Genomic DNA, 13,107 nt, shown 5'->3' with positions numbered 1-13,107 from the left:
TATAGCTTGTATAAGACATGTTGCTCCCGCTGGTCGTTTTCACATGTAATTTGTGCATGGGATGATGAGGCAATCTCTGCCAAGATATCTGATACCGACCCATCGTTTTGAATGTTTAGCCAAACGAAGTGAGAAACAGGAAGCGATAACTTGGCAAATAGCCCTGACTACCCACTCTACAAGTTGACTCCTGAATCATTACAGCTTTCGCTTTTAGAGGACTTAGCATGCACTCGAGGTCATTCACCATGTTATGTACGTTACTCATAAAAGTCAAAAGCACCAAATCGCGTTCAATATTGTCTCGAGTTAAAAGGCGGCACATGGCTATGCTACACACCCGTGGGTAAATTCATATGCACATGAAAGAACAAAAGGAACACGACTCCAGATCTCAGTTCCCAATTCCCATTTCCCCTCGCGGCCGCCCCCTTCCCTTCCACACGTCTGGTCACAGACCGAAGCGGTGTCTTCTTAGGGGCCGGCCGCTCCGTCAATCCTTGAATTTGATTTTCCCTGATCCTCCTCCTTCTAAATCCTTGTAGTGGTTGTTGTTTTCTATGATTGTGACAAAGTGACTTGCATCATGGTTGGTAGATTTACCAGGAGAAGCCGAGCATGCGGCGGAGGCGCTGGGGAGTGTCGGGGGTGGCCGTCTGGCGGGCAAACTCGACGGTCTCGGTCACGTACACCGTCTCAGGGACACGCGTGGAAGTGGCGGTAGCCAGTGTGGTGGACTCAGGGCAGGTGGTGACGATCGAGATGATGGTGGCAGCAGACTGAGATCCGTTGGCACCGCAGCCGACCGTGACAGTCTCAGTCTCGGTGACCTTGGCGGTGACGGTCTGGGTGACGACGTCGGTGTTGCCGCCGACGGTGACAGTGACGATGCCGCCAGTGTTGCCACCAACAGTGACAGTGACAACGCCGTTGGTGCCAGAGGGAACAGCAGTGGTGTCCTGGCCGATGGCGGAGGAGTCGGTGGCCTCAGGGGCAGGGACCGAGGTCTCATCGGCGCCAGGTCCGGAGGGGATGCTGACGGCGCCAGTGCCAGAGGGGCCGGCGGTGCTGAGGGTGATGGAGGTGACGCTGATCTCACCGTCGCTCTTGGTCATGGTGATGACAATGGCGCTGGATTCAACGCCCTGGGTGCCAGTAACCTCCTCGGTAGCCTCAGTGGTAGCAACATCCTGGGTAGAGTCAGCACCAGTGGGGACGGAGACGACACCGGTGCCAGTGGGCTGGCCAGTGGTGAGAGTGATGGCAGTGACGGTGACCTCGCCGTTGCTGTTGGTCATGGTGATGCTGGTAACGACGTTGCCAGTCTGGGTGCCAGTAACCTCCTCGGAAGCCTCAGTGGTGGCAACATCCTGAGTGGACTCGGCGCCAGACTCAGCAGCGCTGGTGGTCTCGGCATCAGCGGTGGTCTCAGCATCAGCAGTAGTCTCGGCATCAGCAGTGGTCTCGACGGCAGTCTCGCCAGTGGCAGTAGGGCCCTTGATGACGGGGGTACCATCGGAGATCTCGCAAGACTCGGAGACAGTGAGAGTGCGGGTGGAGATGACGACGTTGCCGTTACCGATGTAAGACTTGGACTCGCCAGTGATGGTGGCATCGGAGGGCAGGATGATGGAGGCGGTCTCAGTGGACTCCTTGGTGACGGGAGTAGGGGCCTTGGCAGTGGAGGCGGCATCAGCGAGACAGTTGGTGAGCTGCTTCTGGCAGTCGGCGACACGGAAGTTCTTGCCAGCGATGGTGGAGCAAGCCTTGAACTGCTTGTTGCAAGCGTCGGTGAGAGCATCGCCAATCTCGGTGAAGCTCTTCTCCTCGCTGTCACGGCCGACAATGTAGTTGCCGCTGTTGCCAGCCTTGACAGGGGGGCAGGCAGCACCAATGACGATAGTGCGGTGGAAGATGGTGACCTCGCGAATCACAACGATGACGGGCTTGGGGATCTTGGAGACGACAGCAGTGCCAGAGGTCTTGACCTCACCAGTGGTGACAGTGGGCTCCTCAGGGATGATGGTAGAGGCAACCGCGGAAGTCTCAACAGCGATGGAGGTGTTGGGGAAGAGACCAGTAGGGCCAGTAGCAGTGCTACCACCGAAGCCAGTGGAGAGGATGTTGGTAGAGAAGCTGGTGGGGATGGTGGACTCGACCTCAGTGCTGGTCTCAGCATCATCGGAGGCAGTACCGGCAGTTTGGGCGCCAGTCTCCTCAGCGCTGGTGGTGCCGTCGGCGTCCTGGGAGCTGGCAACGGACTGGGTCTCGGAGGCAGCAGAAGTCTCAGCGGTGTTGTCACCGGAGGGGACAATAGCGGTGCTCTCAGCCTCGCCAGTGGTCTGGGTAGCCGCGCACTTGGTGCAGGGGATGGTGATGGTCTGCTCCTCGGTGATGGTAGTTCCCTCAGTGACGTAGGTGGTGGGGACGACAGTGGTGATGTCGGCGGTCTGCTCAGTTACGTTGCCATCGTCGACAGGCAGGGAAGAAGTGGCAGCATCGGCGGTCTCAGTGGTGGTGTTGGCATCAGCGGTCTCAGCAGTAGACTCAGCACCAGTGGTGTTGGCGTCGGCAGTCTCAGCGGTCGACTCAGCACCGGTCTCGGTAGCCTCACACTTGGTGCAGGGGATAGTGATGGTCTCATCCACGAAGATGGTAGTTCCGTCAGTGATGTAGGAAGTAGGAACCACGGTGGTGATATCAGCGGTCTGCTCAGTCACATTGCCGTCGACGGGCTCAGAAGAAGTGCTAGCAGCATCGGCAGTCTCGGCGGTGGTGTTGGCATCGGCTGTCTCAGCAGTCGACTCGGCCTCGGCGGTCGAAGTAGCCTCGCACTTGGAGCAAGGGATGGTGATGGTCTCATCCACGAAGATGGTGGTACCGTCAGTGATGTAAGAGGTAGGAACCACGGTAGTGATATCGGCAGTCTGCTCAGTAACGTTGCCATCGGCGCTAGACTCGGAGGAAGTGCCGGCAGCATCAGCAGTCTCGGCAGTGGACTCTGCGTCAACGGAGCCAGTGGTCTGGGTAGCAGTGCAGGCAGAGGCGCTGCAGGGGATGGTGATGGTCTCGTCAACCCAGATGGTGGTTCCATCGGTGATGTAGGAAGTAGGAACCACAGTGGTGATGTCCTCGGTGGCCTCCTCGGCAGTGACGCTGGAGCTGGACTTGCGCTTGGTGACGGTCTTGGTCAAGGTGACCTTGTCCTGAGCAAGGATACCCTCGACGAGGTACTGCAGGCCAACGGCCGCGACAAGTGCGTTGCGCATGTACATGTTGAAAGACTCTCGGGGAAGTTGGAAGGTTGGCGGGTAGTTGATTGGTTTTGTTGTTTTGTCAATGAATGAATGGCTCTATCAAAGAACCAAAGAGTTGAAGATTTTGTTAGAAGGCGAACCAAGCACCTGTCTTGAAGAGAATGACTGAGAAGCAAACCCAAAACGGGGAACAAAACGAATGAGAAGAGAAAGAAGAAGCTGAGGAGGTGATGAAGAAGGTAGAGCAGGAGAGAGGCCAAGAGAGACGGCGAGAGCTTCGTCTTTATGGACGTTTCTGACCGGCCCCCAGGCCCTCGTGGGAGGCCAGGACCAGCCATGACAGGTCGTGGCGGAGGGCACGGTGATCCCGGGCATCGATCGGGAGTTGATTGAGGTGGCCTGAACATGAGACGTGATGGACATGTTGTTGCTGCCCCCCTCCAGGACCGTGATGGAGCAACTCTAAAGACGAGACGTGGTTCTGGAGAAAGTGGGTTATCCGACATGGGTAAGGTCGTGCCATATGGGGGTCCAGCATGCAGGGCGGTTACCTGCTAAACAGAACGATATAGATACAGTATAAGCATGGGCCCCCGGATGGCGAGTCGGCTTGTCGCCAGATGAGAGGAGGCATCATTGGAGGGATTGGGCCCCCCGGCCGCCGTCCATCTGGTGACGGCCGTTTTTCGAGGCCGGAGAATTGATGGGGCAAACATGTTCTCTGACGACTTTGGCAGGCGCTTTCATGATCGACTCTCGGTTGTTTAGACGTTTCTGATGAGCAAGTTAAGGGGTTCTGCAGGTGGCCGCAGTGGCCGGCCGGCTGGGCGGTTGACATGACGGGACAGCAACTCTGCCGTGTGATGCTATTTCGAGCCTCGGCGTCGTCGTAATGGTCAGCCAGCACTCGCTGACAATATGGATGAGACCGCCATCATCCCAAGTTCCAGCCAGTGTAGGGCGGACGCTGACTCGATTGGGCTCATTGCTGATGCTCCTGCTAATTTGCTGAACCGTATATTTCCTGTTTCTGGGCGGAGCGGCTGCTGTGGGAATATGCAAGATCTGGGATCGTCGTTGGAGAGCATGTCAGAGTCAATGGGCAAGCAGCAGAGTGAGCAGCGGACGTTCCATCGAAAGGACGGAAGCAGGGGTCGTGCGGAGACCTAAGGTAGGTACCAAGGTATGCATAAAGTGGACTTGCAGGGGGCTCTTTTGACATGGGGAGCTTAAGGGGTTATCGTCCGCTCTTGGGCTGATGACGGAAATACCACGCTCAGATAGGGAATAAACAACTGAATTATTGATGAGGCTGTTGATGAGGCAAACAAGATGCTAATTACGGGTTATTGTCCGTGTATTGATCAAAAACCACCAACTGAAGTACGTTCAATGATGTAGTCTCCCCTTCTCACTCTAACAACTCTCGCATCATTGATGTCAGAGACTCTCCAGCCTCACTACATGTACCTATAATTACCTACTATATCTATAATTATCCATACACAAGTCCATTTCATCTTCAACAACTGAATCAATATTCCGACGCTAGTGAACCAATCCTCCTCAAAACGTGACACTTCTCCTCAAAAGCCAATCGCCTTGATCCTCAGCTGTCTTGGCCCGAGCTTCGTCTCGTTCAGTCGCCAGAAGCGAACCAGGGTCCAGGTTTCAAGCTCGAGAGGGGGATGCCTCGGAGTCGTTTCAGAAGCCTAGTCTGCCACCAAACGATGATGCACAGCCTGGTTTTGTGCACGCGGCCGGATAACTCTATGGATGGAAAATGCGAACCATTCGTCGATCCCTTACCTTCACCCCAGTCGCTCATGTTTCGGGCAGCATGATGTATTCCTGAAGATGGTGCAGCTCCGCCTCCCCTTCGGAAACGCACAACAACCCAAAATGTCGACTTGCGATTGCATGTTTGGTTTAATACGGGAAATTATCACGACGTCAAGGGTGTCGCCTACGTCTGGGATATGTTTCCCGTCTGCGAGGATCATCCATCGCCAGTGATCCTGGGCCGCGAGGCTTCCTTACCCCCACAGCCACAGAGAGATGGTTTTCATATAAATTGAAGGAAATTGGGATGAACCATGGCAAAGACAGCAGCGCGACTCAGTACCAGCTGAATTTTGATTGCCTTTTCATCCTACCTTACCTTCTATTCCTTGCAAGAGCCCCAGAACCAAGTTACCAAAGACCCATCGGCCCCCCGTCAGATGCCACCCCCGACAATCGTCAATCGGCACGACCGGGTCTGCCGCCAGTTGATTAATTAACACAGCTTCGTCTCCTTGCGTAAGCTTGTTTCTGTTTCATGAAACAGAACGGGTCTTGTAATCCTCTGCAATCATTCAATTAAACAGAACGCCGCACATCTGCTGACAGTTGCATCTTTTGGAACTTTGACCATGGAGCCTCAATCAATTTTTTCATGATTTTTTGCCTTTGCATTTTGTCATTGTGGCGGTGACCGATATTGAAGGCGACTTTCGGGATTCCCATATGAATATACATGAATTATTAATTTAAGTTCTATCTTTGGAACCGTCTATAGTCGTCATCGTAAGAGGCTCAATCTTCCGTCGGGTCATCTCAGTTGAGTTGATTGCCGGGCTGTTAGTCAGACCAAGGGGCCTCCAAGACTCAACCTGATACCAATGCATATTAACACGGACGAATTAAATCTTGTTTTGACCTATCTTCTATGGCCAAGCTACTTATCAGTGTTTGTGCCTTTCCTGGTTGCGTCAAGTCCAAGTTGCATGACAAACCTAGACTCCGGAATGATGCAGCTTGCCGTCTAATCTCTTCATCCCGCCCACACCTTACTTTATTAAGGAGCAGCCTCCAAAAACAAACATCCAGAGTCTACTCCGTACTTCATCCAGAAACTTGAAGCCATCAGTGGTTATTACACTTTCCCTTGTACGATTCAGCGTTCCGTCGTCTATGTATAGGGTGAGCACCATGTTAGCAAGGTAACAACAGTTCAACTCCGACCACAATCAAGCAGCAACATCATTAGTAACATGCAAGATCACTGGTATCCTAAGATTCATCACAAGTCAAGAATGACAAGTCCCGATATCCAAGTCTGCCCAACTTGGTCAACCTGGTGGGACCCTGGTCCATGGGGACGGGTCGGCGTTCCTGCATTAGCCTCCCACCCAACTCGACCCAAACCAACATTGGGATGAGCAGCCTCAGGCAAAGCATGGCGCCAAAAATGAAGTGATGGGCAATCCAACTCAAGTCGGGTTGCCCAATACGATGACGGATCTCCCCTTCCGGATATGTGTCTTACGTCTTCTTCACTATTTCGAAATCTCATTAATTACCCTACAAGTCCAGGTCGCGCATTTAAACCAAGTTTCATAACTCCTTTTGCTTCCGCACGAGCATGTGAAGACCTTTTTGTCCCTTTATAAATCGTTGAAGTCCTGCGTCTGAATTTGATTCCGGTTTTCTCCCTCTTCATGAAAACGTAGTTTCATCTCACAGGGTGGGCAACTTCTGTCAAGAGGTAGTAATAACACTTCACCCCTTCGCCTTTCCTTGAGCTCATACAACGTCCTAGCCTCATAAAAATACACACGATTCCAACTGTGACTTTACTACCATATCTATACTAGATGCCAGCTACTCGGCCTAAGATGAGTATCGGCCTTGCGACCCTCGCCCAGTACTTGCGCAACGCAGTTCATGCCTAACTTGGTAACCAAATGTGAAGGTCTGAGCCAAATAAAACGCTGCGTCTAATCAGAGTCGATATGGGTAATACGTGAAGAAAGCCCAAGCACCTTGTGAGTGCATACATTCAGTTGTTGCTCAAGTTGGAGAATCTTGGATGTCAGTACAATCACTCCGGGACAAAGTGGACTGCGATGTGACAAAGCTCTGGGAAACAGAGTGCATCAACTCCACAAGCTCACTGCTGTGATGAACGATAGCTTGACACTGCTCGTCTTCAACACACAGGTACCTCGCGGACGAACAACGCGATTCTTGGAGTGGATAGTAGCCTGAGGCGAGAGTGTCCCAATTCTGCTTCCTTGTTCATCAGTCTGACCTCTACAACACTACTGTGTTTTCGTGAGATATCTTGCACAAAATGGGTAGGAATTATTTCATGCAGATTTCGAGAACGTGCTTCTTTACCCAAACTATGTGTTAATATACGGAGTAGGGTAATGCGCTCATGAAGTAGCGCCGTACGTTTTCACGGATATCTAACAGTTCGACCTCATTGCAATGATTGGCAAAGTCGGTAGAGGCTGGGGGTTTGGCGACTCGTTTCTCTAACTAAGAATGTTACGTAGTTTCGATCGAACGCGTTCAACGAATATGGGAACTTAGTGTGGTAAGTACTTAGCCCGATGCTATGCGTAAACAACGACAAATTCGAGGCAGATATGGCGTTAAATAACACGAATCAGTATCTTTTAGAGTGCAAGGCGGTGGAAAGAGAAGCATAGCAAAGCGGCAAGTGAAACAGTCAAGGGGAGGGAAGAGGATGGGTGAAAGATGGGGACACAGTGGCAAACGAGAGAGAGGTTGGAATCTCAAAATATGGGACAATGAAGACGTGTCATCCCAACTTATTTCTTCATCTTGGTTGAAGATGGCTAGACTACCCAACATTCTCAGATGAATCTCCACATCCTCGGCAGAAGAACCCGCAGAGAAGGAAACTTCTCGTAGAATGTCAAGGGTAGAACAGCGCCACAGACAGAACAATCCCAGTCTAGAAATTTGGGGGGACCATTCTCGCCAAGGAACCTTGACGGGGGGATATTATTAGCAGCTCCTGTCTGGGGAAGGCTGGTCCAGAGATTGATTAGATTGATAAGATGCGATTGTCATGACCGCCCCGAGATCGGACGCTTTTTTAACAACGCGCCGTGTCTTTTTTAAATAACTCGCACTATCTGCTGGGACTGCTCGGATATCCGATCAAAATAGGAATGAGGTGTACGTAACGAGAAAAGATCTCGTTTTGCGATCTGGTAGGTGACGCCGCGTCCTGCTCCGGCTGCATTGCAACACAGGGACCAAAAGGTGAAATCTGCTCGTCTCATGACGAGAAAAAACGCGTGGGGCAACCAGTCTCAGGGGAGCCTCTCAAACCCCCGCGCTCTCGCATAGCCACGGGGCAGCATATGTACAGAAAGAGTGGCTTACAGCAGCTCGCAGACCGCCGGGTCTGTTGTTCCCTATTGTCGTACCTCAAAAGGAAAAAACGGAAAACTTCAAAAGTCACGGGCCCACTTGGCTTGGGCTGAGATCACAGGGGAAAAAAGCACCTCACCGGGAAGGTTCCTGGGCTTCTCACCATGGAAGCAAAAAGAGGGGCTTGTTCAGAAGCTGTTATCCATGATGGGCTCTTTGCACGGTTCAACTGTACCTTACCCTACAGATACTAGCTCGTCAGAACCGGCAAACTCTCGATGGGCCATGATCAAGTGACGCACCTTTGACGAAGAGATGGGCCAGCTTCGCAATCGCCGATTTCTCACCTTGACCTTGGCAGGAGGCCAATCTATGAGCCTTTGACGTATCGCCAGATTGTACCGTAGTTCTCGTTGGCCGCAATGGCTGTTTCCGTGCCTGTATCTTGAACCCTCGTCAGATTCCTCTCCTCTCGTCCGTCTTCTTCTCCCCGCTTCACAAGACTCGGTAATCCACTTTCTCACCTCTCCATCAGCAGCCGAAACCCTTGCCTGTCACATCTGATTCGGGGAAAAAGAAACATTGTCTCTCTCTTGGCGAAGCAGCCATCTTTTTCTTCTCTCCCTTCCTCACACACACACACCTATCCTGCACCTGTTCTAGCCCGCTTGAAAAAAAGTCCCGCTTTCTATCCCGGCTACTTTCCGCTCCCCGGCTTGCCTCGACCGCCGGGCTGCATCGGCCAAGCTTCGGAAGCCCCCGTTACTTATCAGATCCTGGGGTTAGAAAGACCGCGACAGGCAGGGCTCACACTGTACGGAACAGGAGACAGAAGGGAAAGAAGAAAGGGACAAGTCAAAATTAGCCCCAGCCATGGCGCGCTTTGTGGATTTGGACGACGAGGAAGACGCTGGGGCGGGCCCTGCGGGTGGTCCTCGTGCTGGGGGCGCCCGAGCTCATCATGAGGCCGCCGCGCCGCCGCCTATGCCCATGCCGGTCCCGATGCCGGGTCAGCTACAGTTACAACATGACGCCGACCCCCAGCTGCAGCAGCTCTCCCAGAAAGAGCAGCATCTCCTCCTGCTCAAGAAGCTTCACCTGCTGTCCGCCAACGGCCGGAATGGACCTTGGTCGCACTCCCTATACAACCCAGAGCCGATAGGCACCATGGACTCTTCCACTTTCAGGGCGCCCGTCACGGACGCGATGCAGATCTATCCGTGAGTTGGAGCCCCCTTTCTCTTTGTTATGATGCCCAATGCCTCAATGGTTCATTCCTTGAAGCCGTCCCGCCCATCATGAGATGTTGCCAGCGCCTCGCGTCCTGATGTTGTACCCGTCATGATAACTCCTCATACTGACCCCTGACCTAGCATCGCCGTCGCCGTCGCTTCCTCCATCGACCTAAACACTCTCGATGCCCTCTCCCGCACGTGCCGCCTCATCCATTATGGCCTTCTCCAGTACCGCACCATCCTCCTTGCCTCCACCCTCCACTGCCGTAACGAGAGCGTCCCCGTAGATGGCTCCGAGACCTTTCGCTACCGCGCTCGCGCTGGCAATTGGTTCTACATGGAGGATGGCCGCAGCTACAACGGCAAGTCGGGCGACTGCGCCCGTGACATGGTTGGCGAGTGCCGTAGATGCGGCGAAGTGATATGCAGGGTACGTGCATGAGCCTGCGAGCAGCCGAAGCTGTTAGGCCGTAATGCAGACGCTGACCGGCCGTGTTTAGAACTGTGCCATCAAGCCACCGGCTCCTGTCGCTCTCCGTGAGAGGCATAGGAGACTCTGCAAGCCTTGCGTCCACGCTCCGATAGCAACCCTCGCTAAACCCCCTCTGGACCCTGGCCTTCCCGTCTCCTCAGAGGCTGTGTCGCGACAGATTTGCAAATGTGCAGACGAGGGCGTTTGGCTATGTCAGCCATGTGGACGAAGTATCCGCGGTGCTGATCATGAATATCAACGGTATGTCGCTATTGCCCCTTGTCCAAGCTGCGTGAGACTAACAACGGTTTCAGTATCTGGCGCTGGCGAAATCAGTATGGCGAGGTCCTCGGAGGTCTCGGTACTGGCATTGGCGAGGGAGACCGAGGCGTCATCTGCGGCCGCGAGGCAGACTGCTGTGCGGCTAAGGAGCGCGAACAGCAGCTGGACTGCGACGCCGAGGACGCCCGGGACGGAAACGTTGCGACTCCGGGCGGCACGACCCACCCGGCGCCGGTGGATGCACTCATCGATGAGCTCCGCCTCACCCACGAGCGGACACCGTCTCCGTCCCTCGGCCCGGGCTACCTGCGCCACGAGATCGAGGGCATCGGCGGCATCGTAAAGCGCAAGCGTGTCCGCATGGTGCGTGTCGGTCACTGTGTCCCCGAGTGGGAGGATGAGCGTGGCAGCGGCAGCCGCGTGCTGGGCCGAGAGGTCCGGGGCGTGCGCCGAAGCTGGTGTGGCTGGTGCTGGCGTGTCATCCCCGGCGAAAAGGACTACCTCAACGAGCCGCCTTCATCATCGTCTTCGAGCCCAGGAGGTAGTCGCCGTACGTCGACATCTACCACGAGGTCGAATGAGTTCAAGTCAAGTCGAGGTGATCTACAAGAAATTTAGTGGTCATTTTTATAGTATATGGGGGTGGATCTACCTGCACCTGGAAGGTGCATGATTTTTTTTGCTGTTGAATACAGCAGTTACGTATAGGTTGATTTCGGTATAAAGAGGACTCTCGGGGATTTGAATGGCATACAAGATCCATGGATAATAACGTGGTGGCGGGGTGACAAGAGACCCTGGCAATAGGGGTAAAATACACAAGGCTGTTTGCTTGCATTTGGGGAGTTCTTGGTATTTGGCAGTTATACAAAGTGATTTTGCCCATGCGGCCCGGGCTCCAAAAGATCCGCATCTCTCCGCGCTTCCTCACGCCACACATAATCCTACACGTGCCCCGGACGGTCTCGTATGTTTGTACAGGTCCGTTCCACCTATGCTGCGCCGCGCTGCCCTCGTTGGCGTATTCGGCAATAATTTTTCTACAACTCGCCGCGGTAAAGCATCTCTGTCCTCCGCTTGCGATCCTCCCTTGCTTTGGTCCGGATAGCACCCCACCTAGCCTCTCTCCGCTCTTGCTTGGCCTGGAGGGCCTTGAGATGTCCCGCCGGCGCTGGCGCAGCCATCTTGACAAAGATTGTTGAGCAACCAAACTTCTCAGCAAGCTTGTTTACACTCCAGGTCACAGGGTCCTCCGCTCGCAGTCTCTTCATTTCTTGAATGTCGGCAGCCTTGAGGTTGTAGTTGGGGTCTCGGCGATGATAGTTCATTGCTGGAGGTAGTTTGCCTTCGGCGGGAGGAGCCACAGGTGAGCCGGGAGTGTGACGAAGGCGTGTGATGGCGGCTCGGCGCGCATCATTGGGAGGGAGGAAGAGGAATGGCGTATGGAGGGGAGAGGCCTCGGAGGCGGGGGGGTTGTAGATGATAGAGTCGGCGGCGGGAAAGGCGGTCTTTCGGTCGGGTTGGAAGGATTCGTGAGGAGCAATCTTGAGTGACCGCTTCGTTCGAGCCGTCGTCTTGTGACCGCGGCTAGGAATAAGAGGGAGCCCTGAGGCGGGGGACTTGAGTAGCCGGGCGGCTGGTCGGGCGAGGCTTCGGAACTCCATTGTGGCCGATGAAGTTGAGTGTCGTCGGGGAGTCGAGACGAGAGGTAAGGAGGAAGTAGTGGCAGGGTTGACGAGGATGACAACTTCTCACAAGAGCCTCGTTGACCGGGCTGAGGGCGATTGGCCGCGGCAATTGACGTTCGTACGGTCTGGAGCTGGACCCTCACGAGCACATTGAAGTCAAAGATCTGAAGTTTCTGCCACTACGCTTACCTAAGGGCCCTGCTTACCTAAAATTGGAGAGTTGAGATAGTCACGTGAAAGATCACCAGCCCAGTCACATGACAGTCACGAAATTTCCGGCGGGCTAGAGCTTAGCTCAGGACCGGCGGGCCGATGACGTCGAGACCAGCCAAGCCCCTCGGTGGCTGGTCACTGAACCCCTCTGTGGCTTGACCATCCCACGCTCGCCAATGCCACGCATTCACGCATCCCAAAGCTGACGAGGCCCTTGTTTCATTTGCAAGCATGTCGGTCAATCAAGCAAGATCTGCTGTCCCCGGGAAGTCGGGGGACGGGGAAGCAAACGGCCCCTTATCGGTGGCGAATTGCGGCAGGGGAAAAGGGGGCTTGCCGCAAGGGTCCTGCTCGAGAGCCCGGGGACAGTGACTGATGGGGAAGCCCAATAACGTGCCTGAGATGTCACCTTTCATGGTGTTGTTGATATTGTTCGGGAGCCAAAAGCAAACTACTGTAAACGAGGGATAAGCAAGGCAGGCTCCCTCTTGGCCCCCTCGTGGGCAACTCAGCTCGGCTGCCAGCATGTGCGGATCCTGCCCCTTATTAGCCTATTCTGTGCTGTTCCGTCAGGGCAGGATGAGGGAGAGCCCTGAGGGAGTTGTCACGAGGTCATAGTTGGTAGCGGGGCTGTCGCCGGGTTGGTGACGGCGGGAGAGGGGGGATGTGATGAGGGATGTGACCAAGATGACCGATAGTGCCCAACCGGATCAAGGAGGGCAGGACAGGGAAGAACAGGGCAGAGGATGCACCTTGGACATGGAGAGGAATGACGAGCAAAGCAT

At 54.3% G+C, this 13,107-nt stretch overlaps 3 protein-coding genes across 3 annotated transcripts; 1 reads left to right on the top strand and 2 right to left on the bottom strand.

Moving 5' to 3' along the window:
* Positions 1 to 599: 599 nt before the first annotated feature.
* On the bottom strand, positions 600 to 3,275 carry NCS57_00766500 (uncharacterized protein; the record flags this gene model as incomplete). The annotated part of the gene is made up of 1 exon (XM_053057508.1): positions 600 to 3,275. One exon carries the CDS (start codon positions 3,273 to 3,275, stop codon positions 600 to 602), a length of 2,676 nt encoding a protein of 891 aa, XP_052913703.1.
* A 6,030-nt stretch (positions 3,276 to 9,305) lies between these two features.
* NCS57_00766400 (uncharacterized protein) lies at positions 9,306 to 11,039 on the top strand (the record flags this gene model as incomplete). The annotated part of the gene is made up of 4 exons (XM_053057507.1): positions 9,306 to 9,652; positions 9,806 to 10,097; positions 10,168 to 10,400; positions 10,454 to 11,039. 4 exons carry the CDS (start codon positions 9,306 to 9,308, stop codon positions 11,037 to 11,039), a joined length of 1,458 nt encoding a protein of 485 aa, XP_052913702.1.
* A 422-nt stretch (positions 11,040 to 11,461) lies between these two features.
* Positions 11,462 to 12,085, bottom strand: NCS57_00766300 (uncharacterized protein; the record flags this gene model as incomplete). Its single annotated transcript, XM_053057506.1, has 1 exon — positions 11,462 to 12,085. The coding sequence occupies one exon, from the start codon at positions 12,083 to 12,085 to the stop codon at positions 11,462 to 11,464; it is 624 nt and encodes a 207-aa protein (XP_052913701.1).
* Between the last annotated feature and the right edge of the window lie 1,022 nt (positions 12,086 to 13,107).

The sequence above is a fragment of the Fusarium keratoplasticum genome, chromosome 5 (genome assembly GCF_025433545.1).
Source record: "Fusarium keratoplasticum isolate Fu6.1 chromosome 5, whole genome shotgun sequence".
NCBI classification, from domain to species: Eukaryota; Fungi; Ascomycota; class Sordariomycetes; order Hypocreales; family Nectriaceae; genus Fusarium; species Fusarium keratoplasticum.
This window is presented reverse-complemented; position numbering and strand designations above follow the sequence as displayed.